Source organism: Sapajus apella, unplaced genomic scaffold, assembly GCF_009761245.1.
Source record: "Sapajus apella isolate SASKATOON/1434 unplaced genomic scaffold, GSC_monkey_1.0 scaffold175, whole genome shotgun sequence".
Classification (NCBI taxonomy): domain Eukaryota; kingdom Metazoa; phylum Chordata; class Mammalia; order Primates; family Cebidae; genus Sapajus; species Sapajus apella.
The window spans coordinates 920,909-940,837 of NW_022437115.1; the positions used below are offsets into that span (position 1 = coordinate 920,909).

The 19,929-nt window shown below is 41.8% G+C and overlaps 1 protein-coding gene across 1 annotated transcript in view; it reads right to left on the reverse strand.

Annotated features, from left to right (window-relative positions):
- Positions 1 to 19,929, reverse strand: part of LOC116542898 (ATP-binding cassette sub-family A member 17-like) — a 119,479-nt gene that overhangs the window by 64,557 nt on the left and 34,993 nt on the right. Inside the window, exons 7-11 of the mRNA XM_032268088.1 lie at positions 16,795 to 16,968; positions 8,445 to 8,617; positions 7,343 to 7,486; positions 4,327 to 4,456; positions 614 to 768 (exon numbers count right to left, since the gene is read on the reverse strand). Coding sequence (XP_032123979.1) covers positions 614 to 768; positions 4,327 to 4,456; positions 7,343 to 7,486; positions 8,445 to 8,617; positions 16,795 to 16,968 — 776 coding nt within the window. The remainder of the gene's footprint in view (positions 1 to 613; positions 769 to 4,326; positions 4,457 to 7,342; positions 7,487 to 8,444; positions 8,618 to 16,794; positions 16,969 to 19,929) is intronic.

A 19,929-nucleotide genomic window follows, 5' to 3' on the forward strand; every position in this document is an offset into this window, starting at 1 on the left:
GTTGTTCATCTGTATCCTTTATAATACCCTCTACAATAAAGCATTCTGTGAGCCCTTGCAACAAATTATCAAACCTAAGGAAGGGGTTGTAAGAACCCCAAATGATAGCCAGTTGGTCAGAAGTACAGGTAAAAACTTGGCACCTGCAACTGACATCTGAAGTCTGGGTTCGGGGACAATCTTATGAGACTGAGCCCTAAACCTGCGGAGTCTGCATTAACTTTAGGTAGTCAGCATAGGAATTGAATTGTAGGGGCCGGGTGCGGAGGCTCATGCCTGTAAACCCAGCACTTTGGGTGGCTGAGGCAGGTGGATCACAAGGTCAGGAGATCGAGACCATCCTGGTTAACATGGTGAAACCCCGTCTCTACTACAAACACACACACACTCAAAAGAATGGAATTATAGGACACCTAGTTGCTATCTGGAGAGTTGGAGAATTGGTTGGTGTGGGAAAACTCCAAATACATTTGGTGTCAGAAGTGTTGAGAATAGAGAAACACAAGTTTTCATTTTAAAGGCCCTTCCAGGTTGACTCAGAGAGCTGTAGTCTATCTCATCATTCCCAAGAGGGGATACAGAGGAAACAAATCCCTGTTATCCATCAACTCACCTGACCATAGAAAGAAAGATGTTCTGCTACTGTTAAGTTATCAAATAAGATATCATGTTGGGGGCACCAGCCCAGGCTCTTCCTAATGTGAAATATGTCTTCTGAGATTTCATATCCATTGACATATGCCCAGCCACTTGTAGAGGGAATAAGACCTAGAACCAAGGGGAAGACAGATCCTGAAGTTATCTTCAGTCACAGCATACAGCAGCATAAAGGCCCGATGTTACCTTCTGCTTTGTTCACTTGTTCTCACACACACTGTCCTTATTCTGCTTCTTTACCACAGTAAATCAGTAGTATCCAAAAAGTATGTATGTTCTATGCATAACAATGTACCAGGACATGTGGGGAGTATTAGAGATAAGAGCTATCCTCCCTACTTTTGAGAAATTCCAATGAGTTAGATGAATAAAACACACATAGGCACATGTAAAAGCAAATTACATTACTCTAAGTACTAAATAATAATTTGAATGCCTAGTAAATATGATTAAGAAAAATATTGTGGGAATCTAACAGTTTTGAATTGAGATCCCTGAAGGCAAGGTCTATGACTTATCTCTGATTCCTAATAAGTATCTGTTCAATGAATGAATAAATGAATGAATGAATGCTCTCATTGCCAAATGTATGCCAGTGTAAAATTTTGCAGCCTGCCTACCCGAATACTATCATTGTCTTTATTCTCATTTTCTAAGTTTTTTTTCTGGTTGAAAAAGGCAATAAGTTCTTATTGCAACAAGGTCAGAAAAAAATAAAACAAGTTATACAAATCCTATCATTAAAAGATAACTTCTGTTAACATTTTGCTATATAGCCTTAGGTATTTTTGTTTGTTTGTTTGTTTTTTGTTTTTTTTGAGACGGAGGCTTGCTCTGTCGCCCAGGCTGGAGTGCAGTGGCACCATCTCCGCTCACTGCAACCCCTGAATCCCGGGTTTAAGAGATTCTCCTGCCTCAGCCTCCCAAGTAGTTGGGATTACAGGCGCCCACCACCACGCCTGGCTATTTTTTTGTATTTTTAGTAGAGACGGGGTTTCACCGTGTTGGCCAGGCTGGTCTCGATCTCCGGACCTCATGATCCACTCTCCTCAGCCTCCCAAAGTGCTGGGATTACAGGCTTGAGCCACTGCGCCCGGCCCCATAGTCTTAGGTATTTTTTATGTATAACCAACTCATACATTTATTTTTTAACAAAAATAAGAATATAAATATAAATTCTAGTTTTCTAACTGGTTTTTTTTTTCTTTCTTTGAGACAGGGTCTTGCTCTATTGCCCAGGCTGTGGGCATTAGTGTCATCATGATTCACTGCAGCCTTGATCTCCTGGGCTCAAGCGATCTTCCCATATCAGTAGCTGGGACTACACATGTGCACCATTTTTTGGGTGTATTTTTTGTAGAGACTGCGTTTTGTCATGTTGCCCAGGCTGGTCTCAAACTCCTGGGCTCAAGCAATCAACCTGCCTCTGCCTTCCAAAGTGCAAAGATTATAGGCATGAGCCACAGCATCCAGCCCTATATCATCTTTAAGGGCTGAAAAAGATTTTATTGTTATCAACATACCCTATTTCTTGATTCAGTCCAAACTTATGGATGCTTAGGTTATTTGCAATTTTCACAATTATAAACATATGATATAACTTTGCCTGCTTCCCAATTATTTCCTTATTCTAAATCAATATAAGCAGATTTGGCAAGTCAAAGACAGGACAAGACTTAAAAGACTTTTGATACTTATTGCCAGATTACCCTCTGGTTGTCAGATCTTCCATTTCGGCTGTGAATGAGAAAGCATCCATGATTGTTTGGGGGTAAAAAGGGGAAAAGCTAATACTATTGTGTAGTAAATATAACAGGTCTTTTAATGTAAAGTTACAATAAAAGAAGAACTAAATAGCACTCATAAAAGAACCAAAAAAGCTGCATAACTTTAGAGGACAGAGAAACAGGGTCTAAGATACAAAACATGCCTGTGCCAAGTTTTGGGCCTTTCTATCACCAGTTACGAAATAGCAGCTCTTTGCTGTCTGATGTCCTAGGCAATTAGCCAGATTTTCCTTCCCAGCTTTAGCATCTTCAAGGCTACAGAATCCCATTACGCATGCTTTAGTGATGACACTTTCCCTAGGGCAGTGTTAGCTTTTTTTATGTCATGTCACCATTGGTGGAAATCCATGGCAGAGCTCTGATATATCATTCCCAGTCTGCATTTTGGCAGTATTTGCAATTGTATTAATCAATTCTGTCATTCATTCAATGATATTTATGGAATGCCTATTCTGTGCCAAATACTATTCAGACACCGTGGATCCAGAAGTAAACAGAACAGGCTCCCTGGGGAGAGGGATGAGGGGGAGACAGAATAACTCACACACATATCTGACTTGGCTCTTTGATCTCTTAGCCTAGCCAGCTCACCCTTCAGGCAGTGAGAACCTCACAGGCCTATATAGGGGGAGAGGCCTTTCCTAAATGGTCAACCCTATCAGGAGCAACAATGTCTATATCTGAAAGAAGACTATCCTTTCAGAAACACTGCTGTGCCCCAGTCCTGATGGGTACAGGCCTGCTTGGTAAGTGCCTGCTAGGCTGAGATTTGCTTTTTGTTTTTGTTTTTTTTGAGATGGAGTTTCCCTCTTGTTACCCAGGCTGGAGTGCAATGGCGCAATCTCGGCTCACCACAACCTCTGCCTCCTGGGTTCAAGCAATTCTCCTGCCTCAGCCTCCCAAGTAGCTGGGACTACAGGTGTGCGCCACCATGCCCAGTTAATTTTTGTAGTTTTAGTAGAGACGGCGTTTCACCATGTTGATCAGGGATCTCTTGACCTTGTGATCCACCCGCCTTGGCCTCCCAAAGCGCTGGGATTATAGGCATAAGCCACTGCACCCAGCCAAGATTTGGTATTTAAAGCGCTGATACCAGAGGGGTGCCCAAAGGCACCTCTGGTCCATCTTCACTATTTTGCTGCTCCTCAAATGCCTTCAGTGGAAGGATCATCAGCCACATATGAGGAGCATCAGGGCAGCTTAACTTTGAGGTGTAATACCTTCCCAGCAGTTTAATGTTCTGTGTGCATTGAGGGGGAACTAGTTAGCTTTTAGAGCTTCTTGTGGATTGAAAGCGCATCTTGCTGGCATTGTACGGAGCTTTACACATGTTAAGACTTCAATAAATTTACATTTCGTAAATAAAGGAGTTTCTAAATTTCACAAAATATTATTTTAGTTGATGGGATATGAAACAGTTATTTTAGCATAAAAATTACTCTGAAACACAAATCATTTTGGAGTCATTCACCAGATATTATTCTAAAAGTGCCCGTGGCAATCAGAAGCAAATGGAAAGATTATTGTGTTGAGAGATTAGTGGTGCTGCATTGTAACAGGAAGGTTAAATCTAGAAAGAAATGCTAAGCACTGTTCATAGGTTCTCTTTTTTTTCATCAGTTTCTTCAGGTTGAATGATCAGAGCTTCTTGATAGTAATGGTATAAAGTTTTACAGATTCGAAAGCCAAAGATTTCCTTTTCCTGGTGCAGGGCAAATGAACAACCAGACGGTTGATATTTTAATATTAAGCAACAAGCAATGCTTAATATTAAAATATCAGTGAAATCTAATGAGAGGAGGTGAAACAAAAAATCTAGATATAGATATGTTCAATGATTTTTTTCAGGACTTCCTCAGGATGGCTGACCCCACACATGTACCTGTGAGCATGAAGCAAGTGGTGGTTTTTCCTGCTCCGTTGTGTCCCAGAAGAACAGTGATCTGCCCTCTGTACATGTTCATGGTCAGACAGTTAACTGCTATGTGTTTAGTCCCTCCTCTGTGATATACCTGTGGAAAAGTCAAGGTTGACTGACAGTGTAACCTGAACACAAGAATGACATTTCTAAAGAGCTTATGACAGGCTGCACACATACATAACTTCTCTTAAAAGCTCAGCAGCAGGAATCCAAGTGGAAGGAGTAATTTCCATGGGGATTTTCTTCCTGTTCCCTGGAACCTGGTGTAGAGAACCTGAACCAGAGGGCTGGGAGCTCCCAGATGCAGTGTGGTGGCATGAAAGGCACTCCTCTCTGCTTCTGGAGCCAGAACCTGCTTAGTGTAACCCAGCTGAGCCCCTGAGAAAGGCACCTTGCCTCTTTTGCAGGAGGTGTTGATGTGAGGAGGGAATCCCAGACAGAGTAGCCTGTTTTTCAAGTTAAATGTCTCCAGTATTTTAAATACCATTGATTTTCCTATTATGCAAATAATTCGTACATTGAGTAAAAAGAAGAAAATAAAAATCCTACAGTACATCCCAGAGATAGCATCACATTATAGTATACGCTTTAGATTATTTGTGTCCTGTCTAATGGCATTGGGGCTGGGTTTGGGGTCTGGAGTCCAGATACTATAGTTGGATGGTATTTAGTTGTCACTTCTTCCACAATCCATCTATAGTCATCCCTCAGCATCTACGGCGGACTGCTTCCAGGACCTCTGCATATACCAAAATCCATGTGTACTCAAACTTGGTCCTAGAGGCAGTCCCCTGAAGTCCTGGGAACCCACCAACTCAAAAAGTTGCTCGGCCCTCTGTATTCGCGGGTTTCAAATTCCCCTAAATACTGAATTTTTAAACTGTGTTTGGTTGAAACAAATATATAAGTGGACCTGAGCAGTTTAAATCATGTTGTTTAAGGGTCAACTGTACTTACATTTGGGAGCAGAGAGCTGTTGAAAGGCATTTGGTAAGCTCTCCCTCCCTACTCTCACATCTTTTCTCTTTTTTGTTTTTTTAAGTTGAAGTCTCACTCTGTCTCTCAGGCTGGAGTGCAGTGGCGCAATTTCAGCTCCCTGCAGCTCTGCCTCCTGGGTTCAAGTGATTCTTGTGCCTCAGCCTCCAGAGTAGCTGGGATTACAGCTGCACACCACCACACCTGGCTAATTTTTGTATATATATTTTTTTAGTAGAGATGGGGTTTCATCACATTGACCTGGCTGGTCTCGAACTCATAACCATAGGTGATCCATCTACCTTGGCCTTCCAAAGTGCTGGGATTACAGCCATGAGCCACTGCACCCAGCCTTTTCTCAGTTGTTCTAAATCAAGCATGACAGTCCTGTTCCCTGACTTCTCAGTTATACTTACAGTAGAGGTGACCATTTGGCAGAATTCTGGGCAATAAGAAAAAGGGGTACTCTATTATATTAAAGAGAAGGAAGGAAGGAAGGAAGGGAGGGAGGGAGGGAGGGAAGACAGAAAGAAGGAAAAGGAAGGAAGGAAGGAAAGAAAGAGGGAGGGAAAATTCTTGCCAAAAGGAAGCATTTTAAACTTTATCTTTCCTTATAGGAGAGCCAAGTAGCCATCTTGCAACCACGAAATGATAAACACACAGATGAAAGCTAATAGGCTACGAATGACCCAGGGAAAATCAATCAAGCAATCAATCAATCAGAAGGTGCTGTGGTCTGGAATGCTTTTGTGGAGCAGCTGAAATCATGCCAGAATCATCTGCTGGCAGACCACTAGTTATGTGAAAAAAAAAAACAGGCTGGGCGCAGTGGCTCATGCCTGTAATCCCAGCACTTCGGAAGGCTGAGGTGGTTGGATCATGAGGTCAGGAGTTCAAGCCCAGTCTGATCAACATGGTGAAACCCTGTGCCTACTAAAAATGCAAAAATTAGCCAGATGTGGTGGCGCGCACCTGTAATCCCAGCTACTCAGGAGGCTAAGGCAGGAGAATCGCTTGAACCTGGAAGGCAGAGGCTGCAGTGAGCTGAGATGACGCCACTGCAGTCCAACCTGGGCAACGGAGCTAGACTGCGTCTCTTATAAAAAAAAGAAAACAACATCCCCACAGTAAGTTGGCTGAGGAGTCAAGTATTCCTAACTACTAACTGTAGTCCACAGAGGAGCTGGAATTATCACCCATTTCCAGAATCCCCTAGGCTAGGATGGTATCTACTGGATCCCACCAGAAGGCAGCACAGTGCTGAGCTGGAGCATCCAACGTGCAAGTGCGGCAGCAGCAACGGCACAGAGTGTCCTACATAGCTGAAGAATGGAATATTTCAAAGCGAATGCTCTGTGGGAGCCTCCAGCTTACATCCAGCCATCCTGTTAAAGGAGTCCTTAGCCAACCCAGGGCTCTGCATGTAGCAAGGACTCAGCAGACACTTGTGAAAGAACAAATGCCTCCACTTCTACATCGAGAAGCCAACAGTGATATCTGGCTTAAAACGTGATTTGGGTATATAAAAATGTTGGTGGATTAAAGTTATCCATCAAATGGCTGAATTACAGTTAATCCCTAACAAGGGGTATTAGGCAGTGGGAGGATGAGAGGAGACTGTTTTCCAGAGACAGATCATCTAGGCTGGGAGCAGTGGCTCACACCTATAATCCCAGCACTTTGGGAGGCCAAGGCAGGAGGATCTCTTGAGCCCAAAAGTTCAAGACCAACCAAAACAACATAGTGAAAATCCATCTCAAAAAATAAAAAAAAAAGAAAAAAAAAAAAAAAAAAAGAGGCCATCTAGGCCTTTCATCCAGTCATTTAACTTTATGACAGAAAACAGGACATTTCAGGTTATATTTCTAATTTTTAGGACGGCATGACAGAGGGAATTAAAATTCCCAGTCACAAAATGTGCATTGTAATCCCAGTTAGAATAAAACAGAAGCTTATATGCGTAATTTCTGGAGTTCTCGGAAGGAGGTTTGTGAGGTGATACCTTGTACAGATGCTGAATTTCAATTCCTTTGATCAAATCTGTAGGCTCTTCCTGAATGAACTCACTGTTTGGAGCTTTTACAGGACCCCTCATGTCCAGCAGTGATTGGGTAACAAGTACAGGCTTTCCATGCCAGTAGGAGGGCTGGAGGGGAAATCAATTTATGCATTAATCATTTAGGCAAAGTGACTTCCCTTTCTGGAAGATATTTTGGTATATTAGAACACCCCCGCCCCCTGCCCAGAGAAGTTAAGCAACTTGTTCATGGACTCATTACGAATCAACTGCATTTCAACCTACAACCCACGGTCCTGAAGATGGAGCTACAAAAGATGCCTCCTATCCAGGCTCTTGATGTACCAGGGAAGCCATCCTGTCAGCACTCATAGTCCTTGTGGGCAGAGGCCTGGATAAATACTGGAGTTAACAATCTACTCATTTCCCCACACTATAAGAAGGGTGAGCGTGGAAGCCTTTGTAGAGATCCTAATGAGTATTTGTGCAGAGGCAGGATCAGCAGGCAAGCCCATGGGCAAGGCCAGCAGATGCTACTTTAGGAGGACTGAATCAGGCACGAAGAGCTCAGCTTTGTAAGAAAAACTTGGTCATCATGGGAAATAAGTGATTCTGAAAACTTCCTGGGGTTGTTAACAAATGCTCTGTCCCCTGCCAGTGTACTGATGGTCACAGAGGTCTTGAAGAGCTTCAGGGCCATCCCAACAGTGCAGCTCATTGGGGAAAGAGGCAGCATGAGGACTCTAGCATGTTGAGAATTAGGTCTCATGAGAGAATGTGGGGCCTGATGTTTGAGTAGACACATGTCAGACATCTACAGACACTCCTTGGGGGGGACTCTGCATGGGACAGATGGAGCTACTCCCAGCCCAGTGCATGAGCAGGGAGGCCAGAGTCAGAGACATTGAGACATACCATTAGTTACGCTCCACTGGTAACCACAGCTGATAGGTTTGGGACGAACCCAGGTTAGAGATTTCCTGAGTTTGACATTTTACTGAAGACAACACCAAGAGGAGTAGGAATATTGATGACACACGCAAAAAAGTCTAATGTCAACCTACAAAACAGCAGCATCAATACTCACCAGAGCAAAGAAGTACCAAGGCTTGGGTATACCATACTTCCCTGGAAAGATGGACTCCACATACCAGGCTATTAAGCAGTATAAGAAAGAGTCCAGCAGCAGCAGCAGCAGCACCTGAGTGAAGTTAAACTCTCCACGTACACTGCCCATATTCCTCCATTGGATGCCTGTGCCTGTTATAAAGGAAGAACATCACTCATCACATCTAAGACAGAGAAGAAGCTGGGCATGGTGGCACACACTTATAGTCTACTCAGGAGGCTGAGGTGGGAGGAGAGCTTGAGCTCAGGAGGTCAAGGCTATAGTGTGCATTCAGTGATCATGCCTGTCAATAGCCACTGCATTCCAGCCTGGGGAACAGAGACAGATCCAGTATCAAACAAACAAACAAATAAACAAAAAAACCAAAACAACAGAGAAGAGTTACCAGAAATTTATAGTTCGTCATGAAACAGGCCTATGACAAGACTAGACTATTTGTGTCTGAGGCCTTGTGGGGCCAGCGCTAGCCACAGGGAAAGGAAAAGCTAGAGAAGTCTCTCCTGGAAGATAAAACACTTTTATTATTGTCAAAAGTTGGTAGTACTTTCATTGGCACCAAGAAGTAAGAATTAGGCTATCCAAAACACATCTCCACACATCTGCACCTGCTACAGCAGCATTTTCCCACTGTTCAGCAGCTTCTTTGCTTGGCTAATTCTTATTTCAGAGATCAGCACGGACAGTTCCTTACCCAAGAAGCACGTGTACCCATGCTTCTTGTCCTCAAACTTTTAACAAGTTTCCTAATTGCTGGGGATCTTGTTAACACACAGATTCTGATGAGATCTGTTCGGGTGGACCTGGGATTCTGCGTTTCTAACAAGATCTGTGGGAGTGCTGATGCTGCTGGTCTGCAGATCACACTATGAGGAGCAGGGCCAGGTGACCTCCAAGGCTCTTTCAGTGATGAGATTCTCTGATGTGTGTCTGTCTGTGTGCCCACCAAGAACTCTGCCTTTTGCTCTATCTTTGGATTGTAAACACATCTTGCACACCTCCGGATTCCAAAGCTGCAGCCTAACGTTCACAAAGGTCAGGTACTTCCTCATCCAATACAAAGTATGCAGTGTCCAAACAGAAGACATAGACAAAGTTCCTTCCCACATCAGTAGACACTTGATTGTCAGTTTATTTTTATTTATTGCGAATATACATATAGAAAAGTGTACAATTTAACAATTATAAATAACATACCTATGAAAAATTATTATGCAAATCACCCCCAAATCCCAAATGTGCACACCCCATCCTTATATTGATGGTTTTATTTGTTGTTGTTGTTTTTTTAGATGGATTCTAGCTCTGTTGCCCAGGCCAGAAGTGCTGTGGTGCCATCTCAGCTTATTGCAATCTCCGCCACTTGGTTTCATGCAATTCTCCTGTCTCAGCTGGGATTACAGGCATGCGCCACCACGCCCGGCTAATTTTTGTATTTGTAGTAGATATGGGGCTTCCTCATGTTGGCCAAGCTGGTCTCGAACTCCTGACCTCAAGTGATCCACCTGCCTCAGCCTCCCAATGTGCTGGAAATACAGGCGTGAGCCACTGCACCCAGCCTACTGATGTTAACAAGGCACCATATAGTTGGGTTTTGCTTTTCAATTAAACCTGCTCTTAATTGGTATGTTTAGATCACTCACATTTAGTGTGATTACTGATGGTCTGGATTAAAATATATCATCTTGCCAGCTTTTTTTCTATTTGTTCTGAAGTGTTCTTTTTTTTTTTTTCTTTTTCTGCTTTTCTTGCATTAATGGAGAATTTTTTGGATTTCATTTTATCACCACTATTGACTTACTATTTAAACTTAAAAAACATTTAGTATAAGCCAGGCATGGTGCCTCATGCCTGTAATTCCGGCACTTTGGGAGGCTGAGCAGGCGGATCACTTGAGGTCAGGAGTTCAAGACCAGCTTGGCCAAAATGAGGAAGCTCCATCTCTACTACAAATACAAAAATTAGCCGGATGTGATGGCGCATGCCTGTAGTCCCAGCTACTCAGGAGGCTAAGACAGGAGAATTGCTTGAACCCAGGAGGTGAAGGTTGCAGTAAGCCAAGATAGTGCCACTGCGCTCCAGCCTGGGTGACAGAGCAAGACTCCATCTCAAAAAAAAATTTAGTGTTGCTTTAAGGTTTACAATATATACCTTTAATTAGTCAGAGTTTATCTTAAAATAATATTATACTCCTTCATGTATAGTATAAGGACTTCACAACAATACATTCCCAGTTCTTACCTCCCAAACTTTATGCTATGATTGTTAGACATTTTACTTTTACATAAGCTATAAACACAATTTATTGCTACTATTTTTGCTTTAGACAGTCAGCTCTCCTTTAAAGCAAAAAGAAAAAAAAATAGAAAAAATAAATCGTGTTTTCCATTTTCAGTGCTCTTAATTTGTTTGTACCAAGTTTTTGTCTGGTCTGATTCTTTGTGCCTGAAGAGCTCACATCTGCTAGCACTTAATTCTCTCAGTTTTTGTTTATTTGAGAGAGTCTTTCTCTATAATTTTTGAGATATTTTCACTGGGTGTAGAATTCTGAGTTGACAACATGCCAAGACCCCTGTCCGTGATGTAATCTCGGTTCACTGCAGACTCTGCACCCTGGGCTCAAGCAATCCTCCCACCTCAGCCTCCCAAGAAAATGGAACCACAGGCACACACCACCATGCCTGGCTATTACTTTGCATTTTTAGTAGAGACACGGGTCTTGCCAAGTTGCCCAGGCTGATCTTGAACTTCTAAGCTCAAGCAGTTCACCTGCCTTGGCCTCCCAAAGTGTTGTGATTACAGGTGTGAGACTTTTTGCCCATTTTTTAAACCACAAAATCAAATTTCTAATGAATTTACATGAGATCTTTAAGCATTCTGAATGTAAGTCTTTTGTCAGTTCAGTGTGTTGCAAGCATCTTCTCCCCCTCTAGCTCGTCTTTTCCTTCTCTTTGCAAAGCCTTAATTTTATTATCAAATTTTTCATTCTTTCCCTTTATAGTTATTTCTGTGTCTTGTTTAAGCAATCCTTCCTACTTCATGGACATCAGTATACCCTTCTATATCATCTCCAAAAAGCTTTATAGTTTTTTGAAATTAGAATTGGCTTCTGTATGGTGTGAATTAAGAGTCTGATTTCATTTTGCTCCATAAAGTTATCCAGTGGCCACTGGACCATTTATTGAATCCCCATCGTTCTGTAGTATCTTCTCTAATATATAACAATGCACTTGTCTACTTGTCTGGTCTTTTTTTTTTTTTTTTTCTTTTTTCTGTTCCTTTACACTTCTACATAAATTTTAGAATCAAATCAAGTTCCATTAAAAAATAAACTGCTGGGCTGGGCGTGGTGGCTCATGCCTGTAATCCCAGCACTTTGGGAGGCCCAGGCAGGTGGATCATGAGGTCGGGAGATCAAGACCATCCTGGGTAACATGGTGAAACCCCATCTCTACTAAAAATACAAAAAAATTAGCTAGGCGTGTTGGCGTACGCATGTAGTCCCAGCTACTCGGGAGGCTGAGGCAGGAGAATCCCTTCCATCCGGGAAGCAGAGGTCACAGTGAGCCTAGATTGTGCCACTGCACTCCAGCCTGGGCAATAGAGCAAGACTCTGTCTCAAAATAAATAAACAAAAATTAACGCTGAAAAAAGAACAAAAAAAAATAGAAAAGAAAAATAAACTGCTGAAATCTGGATTGAATAGAAGTTAGATATTACCTCTTTCCACAGTATATCTCATTATGTTTCAGAGCAGGGAGCTGCTGAAAGGAATTTGGCAAACTCGCCTTAGCCCCACATCTGTCTGATCTTGTTCTAAATTGAGTATGACAATCCTGTTCCTGATTTCTGTTTCCTTTGGAGTAGAGGTGGCCATGTGACATAATTCCTCTCCATTCCCTACTCTTTACCTTCTTTTTGACTCAACTAATCTATCGGTTATTACATTTTCTTTCCACTAGTTTGAAAGTTATGCACTACGTCTAGACTGTTGGTGGGTGTCTCACGGTAATGAATTATACCATGTATACTTTACTTAGCAAAGTCTAAAGTTAATCAGTATCTCTACTATCCTTCCAGAAAGTATTTATTCCCTTTTGATTTCTGACTTTATACCCTCAAAAACCCCTCTTATGTATTTTAATTCTACCCCTTTAAAAAAACCCAAAGACATCTTTGTTTTTATTATCATTATTATTTTATACAGTCAATATAAAATACCATTGTTTTCAGGCTCCCACTATGGCTTTTTTTTTTTTTTTTTTTTTGTTGGAGTTTCACTCTTGTTGACCAGGATGGAGTGCAATGGTGCAATCTCACCTCACTGGAACCTCCACCTCCTGGGTTCAAGTGATTCTCCTGCCTCAGCTTCCCAAGTAGCTGGAATTACAGGCACCTGCCACCACTCCCGGTTAATTTTTCTATCTTGTTAGTAGAGACAGGGTTTCACCATGTTGGTCAAGCTGGTCTCAAACTCCTGACCTCAGGTGCTCCACCTGCCTGGGCCTCCCAAAGTGCTGGGATTACAGGCATGAGCTACCACGATCAGCCACTACCACGATCAGCCACTATTGCGCCTTTAAAAATCAGTTTGTCTTTTTTTTATTGGGCTACTTTTAAGATTTTTTTCTCAACCTCTGGTGCGCTCAGTTTTACATGGGTATGCCTAGTGTAAAGTTTCTTTTTATTAATCTTATTTGAGATTTGCTGGGCTTCCTGAAATCTAGTTTTAGAACAGATTTGGCCTGTCTCTTTCAATACATTCCCTGTGCCCCACTCTCTCTTTCTCTTCCTACTGAAGCTCTGATTAAATGCATGTGAGTCCTACTCTACTCTTTTCTGCATGTCTCTTTCAAACTATCTTCCATATTTTACATCTTTTTTATCATCTATGCAACAGTCTGGATTACTTCCTCTAACTTATTTCTAATTTGCTAATTCTCTTTTCAGCTGTTTCAGATCTGTTAACCTATCCACTAAGTTTTAAACCTTGTTATTGCACTTTGCATTTCTAGAAGTATTTATTATTTCCACCTTTTTCATACTTTCCAGGTCACTTTTCATAGTTCCTATTCCTATTCCTGTAGATATTTTTCAAGCTTCCCTTTCTAAAAAGCTTAAAGGCATTGTTTTATAATCTGTGTTCTGATAATTAAAAAATTTGAGGCCTTTGTGAATCTGTTTCTACTTTCTTCTGTTTCTGTTAGTTCTCATTATGGTGGTTTATTTCCTCATATCTTTTTTGTTTTTTGAGACAGAGTCCTGCTCTGTCACCAGGCACCAGGCTAGGGTACAGTGGCAGGATTTCGGCTCTCTACAACCACTACCTCCCAGGTTCAAGCAATTCTCCTGCCTCAGCCTCCCGAGTACCTGGGACTACAGGTGCACGCCACCACACCCAGCTAATTTTTGTATTTTTAGTAGAGATGGGGTTTCACCATGTTGGCCAGGGTGGTCTTGATCTCTTGACCTCGTCATCCGCCCACCTTGGCCTCCCAAAGTGCCGGATTACAGGCATGAGCCACTGTGCCAGGCCTCCTCATATCTTTTTTTTTTTATTTTTTATTTTATTTTTTTATTTTCCAACTGTCTAGTGAGCCTACTGATCCTTCCTTCTCATATCTTTAATTACTTTTTACTGTGTTGCTTATTGACCTTGAAAAACTATTTGTGAGGATTTACCATGGCATAGGATGAAAAGGTCTTCCTCCAGAAAGGATGTGCAGTTGCTTCTGCCTGGTACCTAGGTGGGTGCTCTATCATTCCAGGACAATCTTAAATCAGTTCACTGCTTAAACTTACCTGGCCTACTCATGCAATATGAATCTGGACTGCAATACCTCCAAAGAACTAGCTAATAATTTCTCAGGGGAAATTTTTTCTTTGTTTTTCTTCCATGATATGGTAAGGGCCATGACAACCTTCTCTGAGGTCCTCTGGGTTAGGAAGAGATGGTATATGGATATGGAGACGTATTTCCCTGATTCTGTTGGGAGTGCTATGGCAGAGGGCTTTTAGCTGCCAGACCCTTTGGGATGTCTCAGTTGCAAAGTGTCAAGCCCAACGTCATGCCCTTTCTTAGGTAGCTCATATCCAGTGACTGATGGAGGTGTAAAGGCCTAGCCATTTCAGCCCAATGCAGGACACATGTGGGCCATTTTTGCTCTTTAACTAACTCCTCAGGGCTGTCAGGACCACACTGCAGCTGGACTTTTCTCTCTGCTTGTCTTTCTTCTTCCCCTTTCCTTACTCTTCTCCACAGGTGTTATCTGAAGGGCACTCCCTAATAAACATTTGCACACTAAATTCCATTTCACAGTCTGTATCACAAAGAACCAAAACTGTGATGATTGGATTTATTTCTGAGTTATATTTATCCTAAGGCGTAGCCCTCTGGGTCCCAGATTAATGTGGAGAGGGTCTCCTAGCATGCTCTCTACCTAGGCTAAATCCTGGGCTTTGATGTCTGATTCCCTTGTCCTGAAAGGCCATCCAAAGGGAAGCCCCAAGTTTTCCTTTTAGTAAGTGACCTCTGAGAAAAAGTGGCTTGGTATTCTGTTCACCTTTTAGAGTCACCAGTTTGCCTGAGGTTTTGGCCTGGTGGTTCTTTACTATCTTGTGCTACCACTTTGGTTCTCTTGAGGGATGCTCTTAAGAAACTAAAAATTTAGCCCATATTTTTAATTATTTTCAATAGGCGAGATGATCTGAGTAATCCTTGGATTTCTGTTTCATTAATCACACACTTAGAGATTTCTTCCTGCTCATGATCATATGCATCTGTGTTCCTTCAGCTGTAACAGGAGACAGCACTTGTGAACCACCCTGTGCCTTTCAGGAGGGACACTGATCACAAGCTCTACAAGGGCAGGGTACTTTCAAACCAAGAGAACACTAGAGTGGGGGCAAATCTAAGAGTTCATTCATTGCAACCTGTCACCTAAATTCTTTCAACTTTCAACATATAGGCCCCACAAATTACTCACTAACCTATAAGGAATCATATATAGCATTTAAAATCTATTTGTTCCCATGAACACTTGTAAATTGTAGTTTCACCATTGCTTTGTTAAAGGAAACCACTTACTTTCAATAAATTCTGGCCAATTTAACATCCTTTATTATATTTTGGACAGCTTTAAGCCCAAAGCCATTTGGGCCATGCCAGCTTAAAGAATTCATTAGTAGGTAATACCTCTAACCAGGTCATTGGGGATATCCCAACCACAGCAAAGTGATCCACAAACTAGATCCAATTTCAAACTCCTATTCCTGCTATGTGCTGCTAAATGAAGCTGTAACATTTGGAAGCAGAATTCTGGTGAGACCAGCTAACACTGAGTAACGAAGGTGCCTGCTAGAGTGCTCACAGTATATCATCTTAAAGTACCACCGAAACTGGAAATAGTAACAACTAAAACCCCACAGGGCTCAGTGGGTCCTACAATTTGATTGATATTTGGGCTGTAATCTTTTGCAACAAATTGTAAATGTTTTCAGTAATTCTTCAAATTTGAGAAACATAAGACAAATGAAAAGTTGGGACTGCATTCCAACTGTGGACGTCATAAGGGAGCTAGAACACCTCTCACGGAAGGTCCCCTATACTAACCTGTGAAAGAAGATACCCCAGGCCAGGCATGGTGGCTCACACCTATAATCCCAGCATTTTGGGAGGCCAAGGCAGAAGGACTGTTTGAGCCCAGGAGTTCGGGCAAGGCCAGACTGGGCAAAATACTAAGACCCTGTCTCTACCAAAAAAAAAAAAAAAATTTTTTTAATGAGCTGGGCATGGTGGCACCCACCTGTGGTCTCAGCTACTTGGGAGGCTGAAGCGGGAGGATCACTTGAGTCCTGGAGTTCAAGGCTGCAGTGAGCTATGATTGTGCCACTGTAACTCAGCCTGGATGACAAAGTGAGACCATCTCAAAGAAAAACAAAAAGAAGAGACTCCAAAGGCAATAATACATGTAAAAAAATGTAGCATGATTTGTAAAGTCCTAAAATATTATCTCAACTTATATAATCATAAATCTATTTTTTTAGCTATATAATTATATAGGCATATAATTTCCTAATTCTTTAATATGCTTTAGTTTTTCTCCCCAATTACAAAGTAAGCTGCCTGGGGTAAACCATATTCTACTTTTCTTTAGTGCCCCACACAATATCCACCACAGTTGCGAGTATGCTCTAAATGCTTAGACCACTGAATGGGACATGCTAGTTATGTTTATTGGGAAACAAAATTCAGCCTTGAAGGGGCAAAGCATCAAGGCAGTTTAGAGAGTCTGGGAAAGATAAGGCTTACCTCTTTCCTCAAATATAGCAATGAATCGGACTCCCAGTGCCATGGCAACATTTGAGAACAGGCAACAGGCAATCTTTTGGAAGTAGCTTCTCTGGATGTAGCTGAACATGAGGTATGGGTATGGGAGGTAAGTGAAGAAGAAGATGACGCCTCCTACAGCAGTTCCGGCATGGGCTACAAATTCAGAGGAAAGACATGGAGAAAGTTTCATCAAAAAACTATCTATGCACAATGAACTATGGCCCAGGCTCCTTTGCCCTGCCATGACAAGGAAAGTGTCTAGGCATTTCAGGAGGGAAGCAATCATTTCAGAAATTTTGTTAGAAACCTTTTATAGTTGTGCTCTCACTAGTGAAAAATGAACACTTGAAGCATTTTTTTAGAAATGAATAGGGCTGAGCATAGTGGCTTATGCCTGTAATCCCAGCATTTTGGGAGGCCAAAGCGGGTACATCACGAGATCGGAAGACCAGCCTGGCCAAGATGGTGAAACCCCATCTCTACTACAAATACAAAAATTAGCTGGTCACAGTGGCTGGTGTCTGTAATCCCAGCTACCTGGGAGGTTGAGGAAGGAATTGCTTGAACCCAGGAGGTGGAGATTGCAGTGAGCCAAGATCATACCACTGTACTCCAGCATGGGCAGCAGAGTGACACTCCATCTCAAAAAAAAAAAAAAAAAAAGAATGAATCCTTACATAAGGGCACAAATATCTAACTCTGCCTAAAACTTCCTCTCTCTAAAACTGTATTAATGTTTCCTATAATAAAAATCCTCTTCAAAGATGAATAGTGGATTTGTATAGCATCGATTAAGCACTGCCTTGGCACTATGATAAGCACTTAAAAGACATCATCTTATTTAATCTTTGGAACCTTCCTATTTTGCAGAGGAGGACACGGATAGGAGGACACGGATATATGTAAATAAATGCTACATGAGCTTAGCCACATTAAATAAACTTGCTCAATGTCATGGAGCTAGTAAATTATGGTCATGGATTCAGGGTTTCCCAGGCTCTGAACAGTGGCTCCAGATAAGGCTAATCTAACTGAAGTCTGGGAGCCGCACTCAAGTTAAATGCAACATTTGACTTGTAAGAAGTTAAGTGAATAAGGATTTAAAATGTGAGAGTTTTATATGTAAAAGGAAAAGTTGCAGTTAAGGCATGAGGCAGCCCTTGGCTGAACCTGGTCACATGAACTACTAGCTGATTATCTGTAACTTCTCCGAATCCCAGTTTCTTCTTTTATAAAAGGTAATAATAATTGATAACATTTACTAAGCTCTTACTATGTGCCAGACACTGCTCTCAGCATTTCACGTGTAATATCCCATTTAGCCCTCACAACTAAGCACATATCACTTTTATTTTCACAATTTCAAAGAAGGGGAAATAGATGCAGAGTCTAGTGACTTGCTCAAACTCAGGGTCACAATGAGATGCAAACAGCACTCAGAGGACAGAGCAAGACCTTTTGACCTCAGTGAGAAAAGGGCAAAGGCCACTGTCCATTTGAGGAGTCAGAAAAGATTTAAAATAACTATCTCAGAGAGATGTGGAACAAATGAGGGAATATGGTTGGATTGCAAGTCAGTGCTTAGGGCCATCGTTTGACAATTGAAGATCTAAATGAAAAGACCAGACATCACAGTAGTGAGTTTTTCTCCAGTCAAGTTTTTTTTTTCACAGTCTGGACACTAGGTGTTTACTGCTATTGAGTTGTCATTGCTTCTAGGTCTTTACAATGGACATGGTAAGGAAATACATTAATAAAAAAAATTTTAAAAAAAAGAGAACTAGCTGGGCATGGTGGCAGGAGCCTGTAATCCCAGCTACTTGGGAAGCTGAGGCAGGAGAATTGTTCGAACCCGGAAGGCGGAGGTTGCAGGTTGCAGTGAGCCGAGATTGCACCACTGCCCTTCAGCCTGGGCGACAGAGGGAGACTCTGTCTCAAACAAAGAAACACACAAAAGGGTTAATACTGACAATTCTAGTTAAGGTTTATGATTGTAGGGTTTTGCCTTAACTTCTTTGGTATTACATTTGTATCTCTTCTCTCTTTCTTTCTTGAGACATTGTTTCACCCTGTCACCCAGGCTGAAGTGTGAAGTGCAGAGGCAGGATCTCAGCTCACTGTAGCCTTGACCTCCCAGGCTCAAGAATCCTCCAGCCTCAGCCTCCTAAGTAGCTGAGATTACTGGCGCCTGCCACTGTGCCCAGCTAATTTTTGCATTTTTTGTAAAGGCAGGGTGTTGCCATGTTGCTAGGTTGGTCTCAAACTCCTGGCATAAAGTGATCAGTTCACCTCAGCCTCCCAAAGTGCTGAGATTGTAAGTGTGAGATACTACACTCCCAGCCTAATTCTTTTTGTTTGCAGGAATAAGCCCCCAACTTGAAAATTTTCATTTATTGGTTTTTAATATTTAGAAATTGCTTTTACAATTTCCTTTTGTATTTAAAAATTTCAATGGTTTATATTGTGTGAAAGGAAGAATAAAGGCTTCCAGAGACATCCACATCCTACTCCCTGAAATCTGTAAATACATTTCTTATAAGTAACAAAATGGGCTCTGCAGATGTGATTAAGTCAAGAATTCTGAGATGGTGAGATCAGTCTAGATTATCTGGATGGGCTCAATGTAGTCACAAGGGTCCTTAGAAGAGGAAGGCAGAAGTGAGAAATGGAGAAATGACAGAAGTAGATGTCAGAGGGAGACAGACTAGAAAGTGATCTGCTGCTGGCCTTGAAGATGGAGGAAGGGGCCATGAGTCAAGGAAGCAGGTGTCTTCTAAAAGCTGAAAAAGGGAAAGGATTCATTCTCCCCTACTGTCTTCAGAAAGAACACAGCCTAGCAAGGTGAAGACACCTTGATTTTAGCCCTGCAAAATGCATGTCAGATCTTCGCTATCAGACAGTAGATGTATGTTGTTTTAAGCCACGAAGTATGTAATCGGTTGTTACAGCAGCAACAGGAAACTGGCATACAAGATTTAAAAGGCAACTGTATAATAATTAACATCTTAAACTTTTAACAACTAAGTTTGAGTAATACCAACTTAGTCTCAATAACATACCAACACTCTGCTCATACACCTCTCTGCCTCCTCCCTTTATATTGTTGTGACAGAT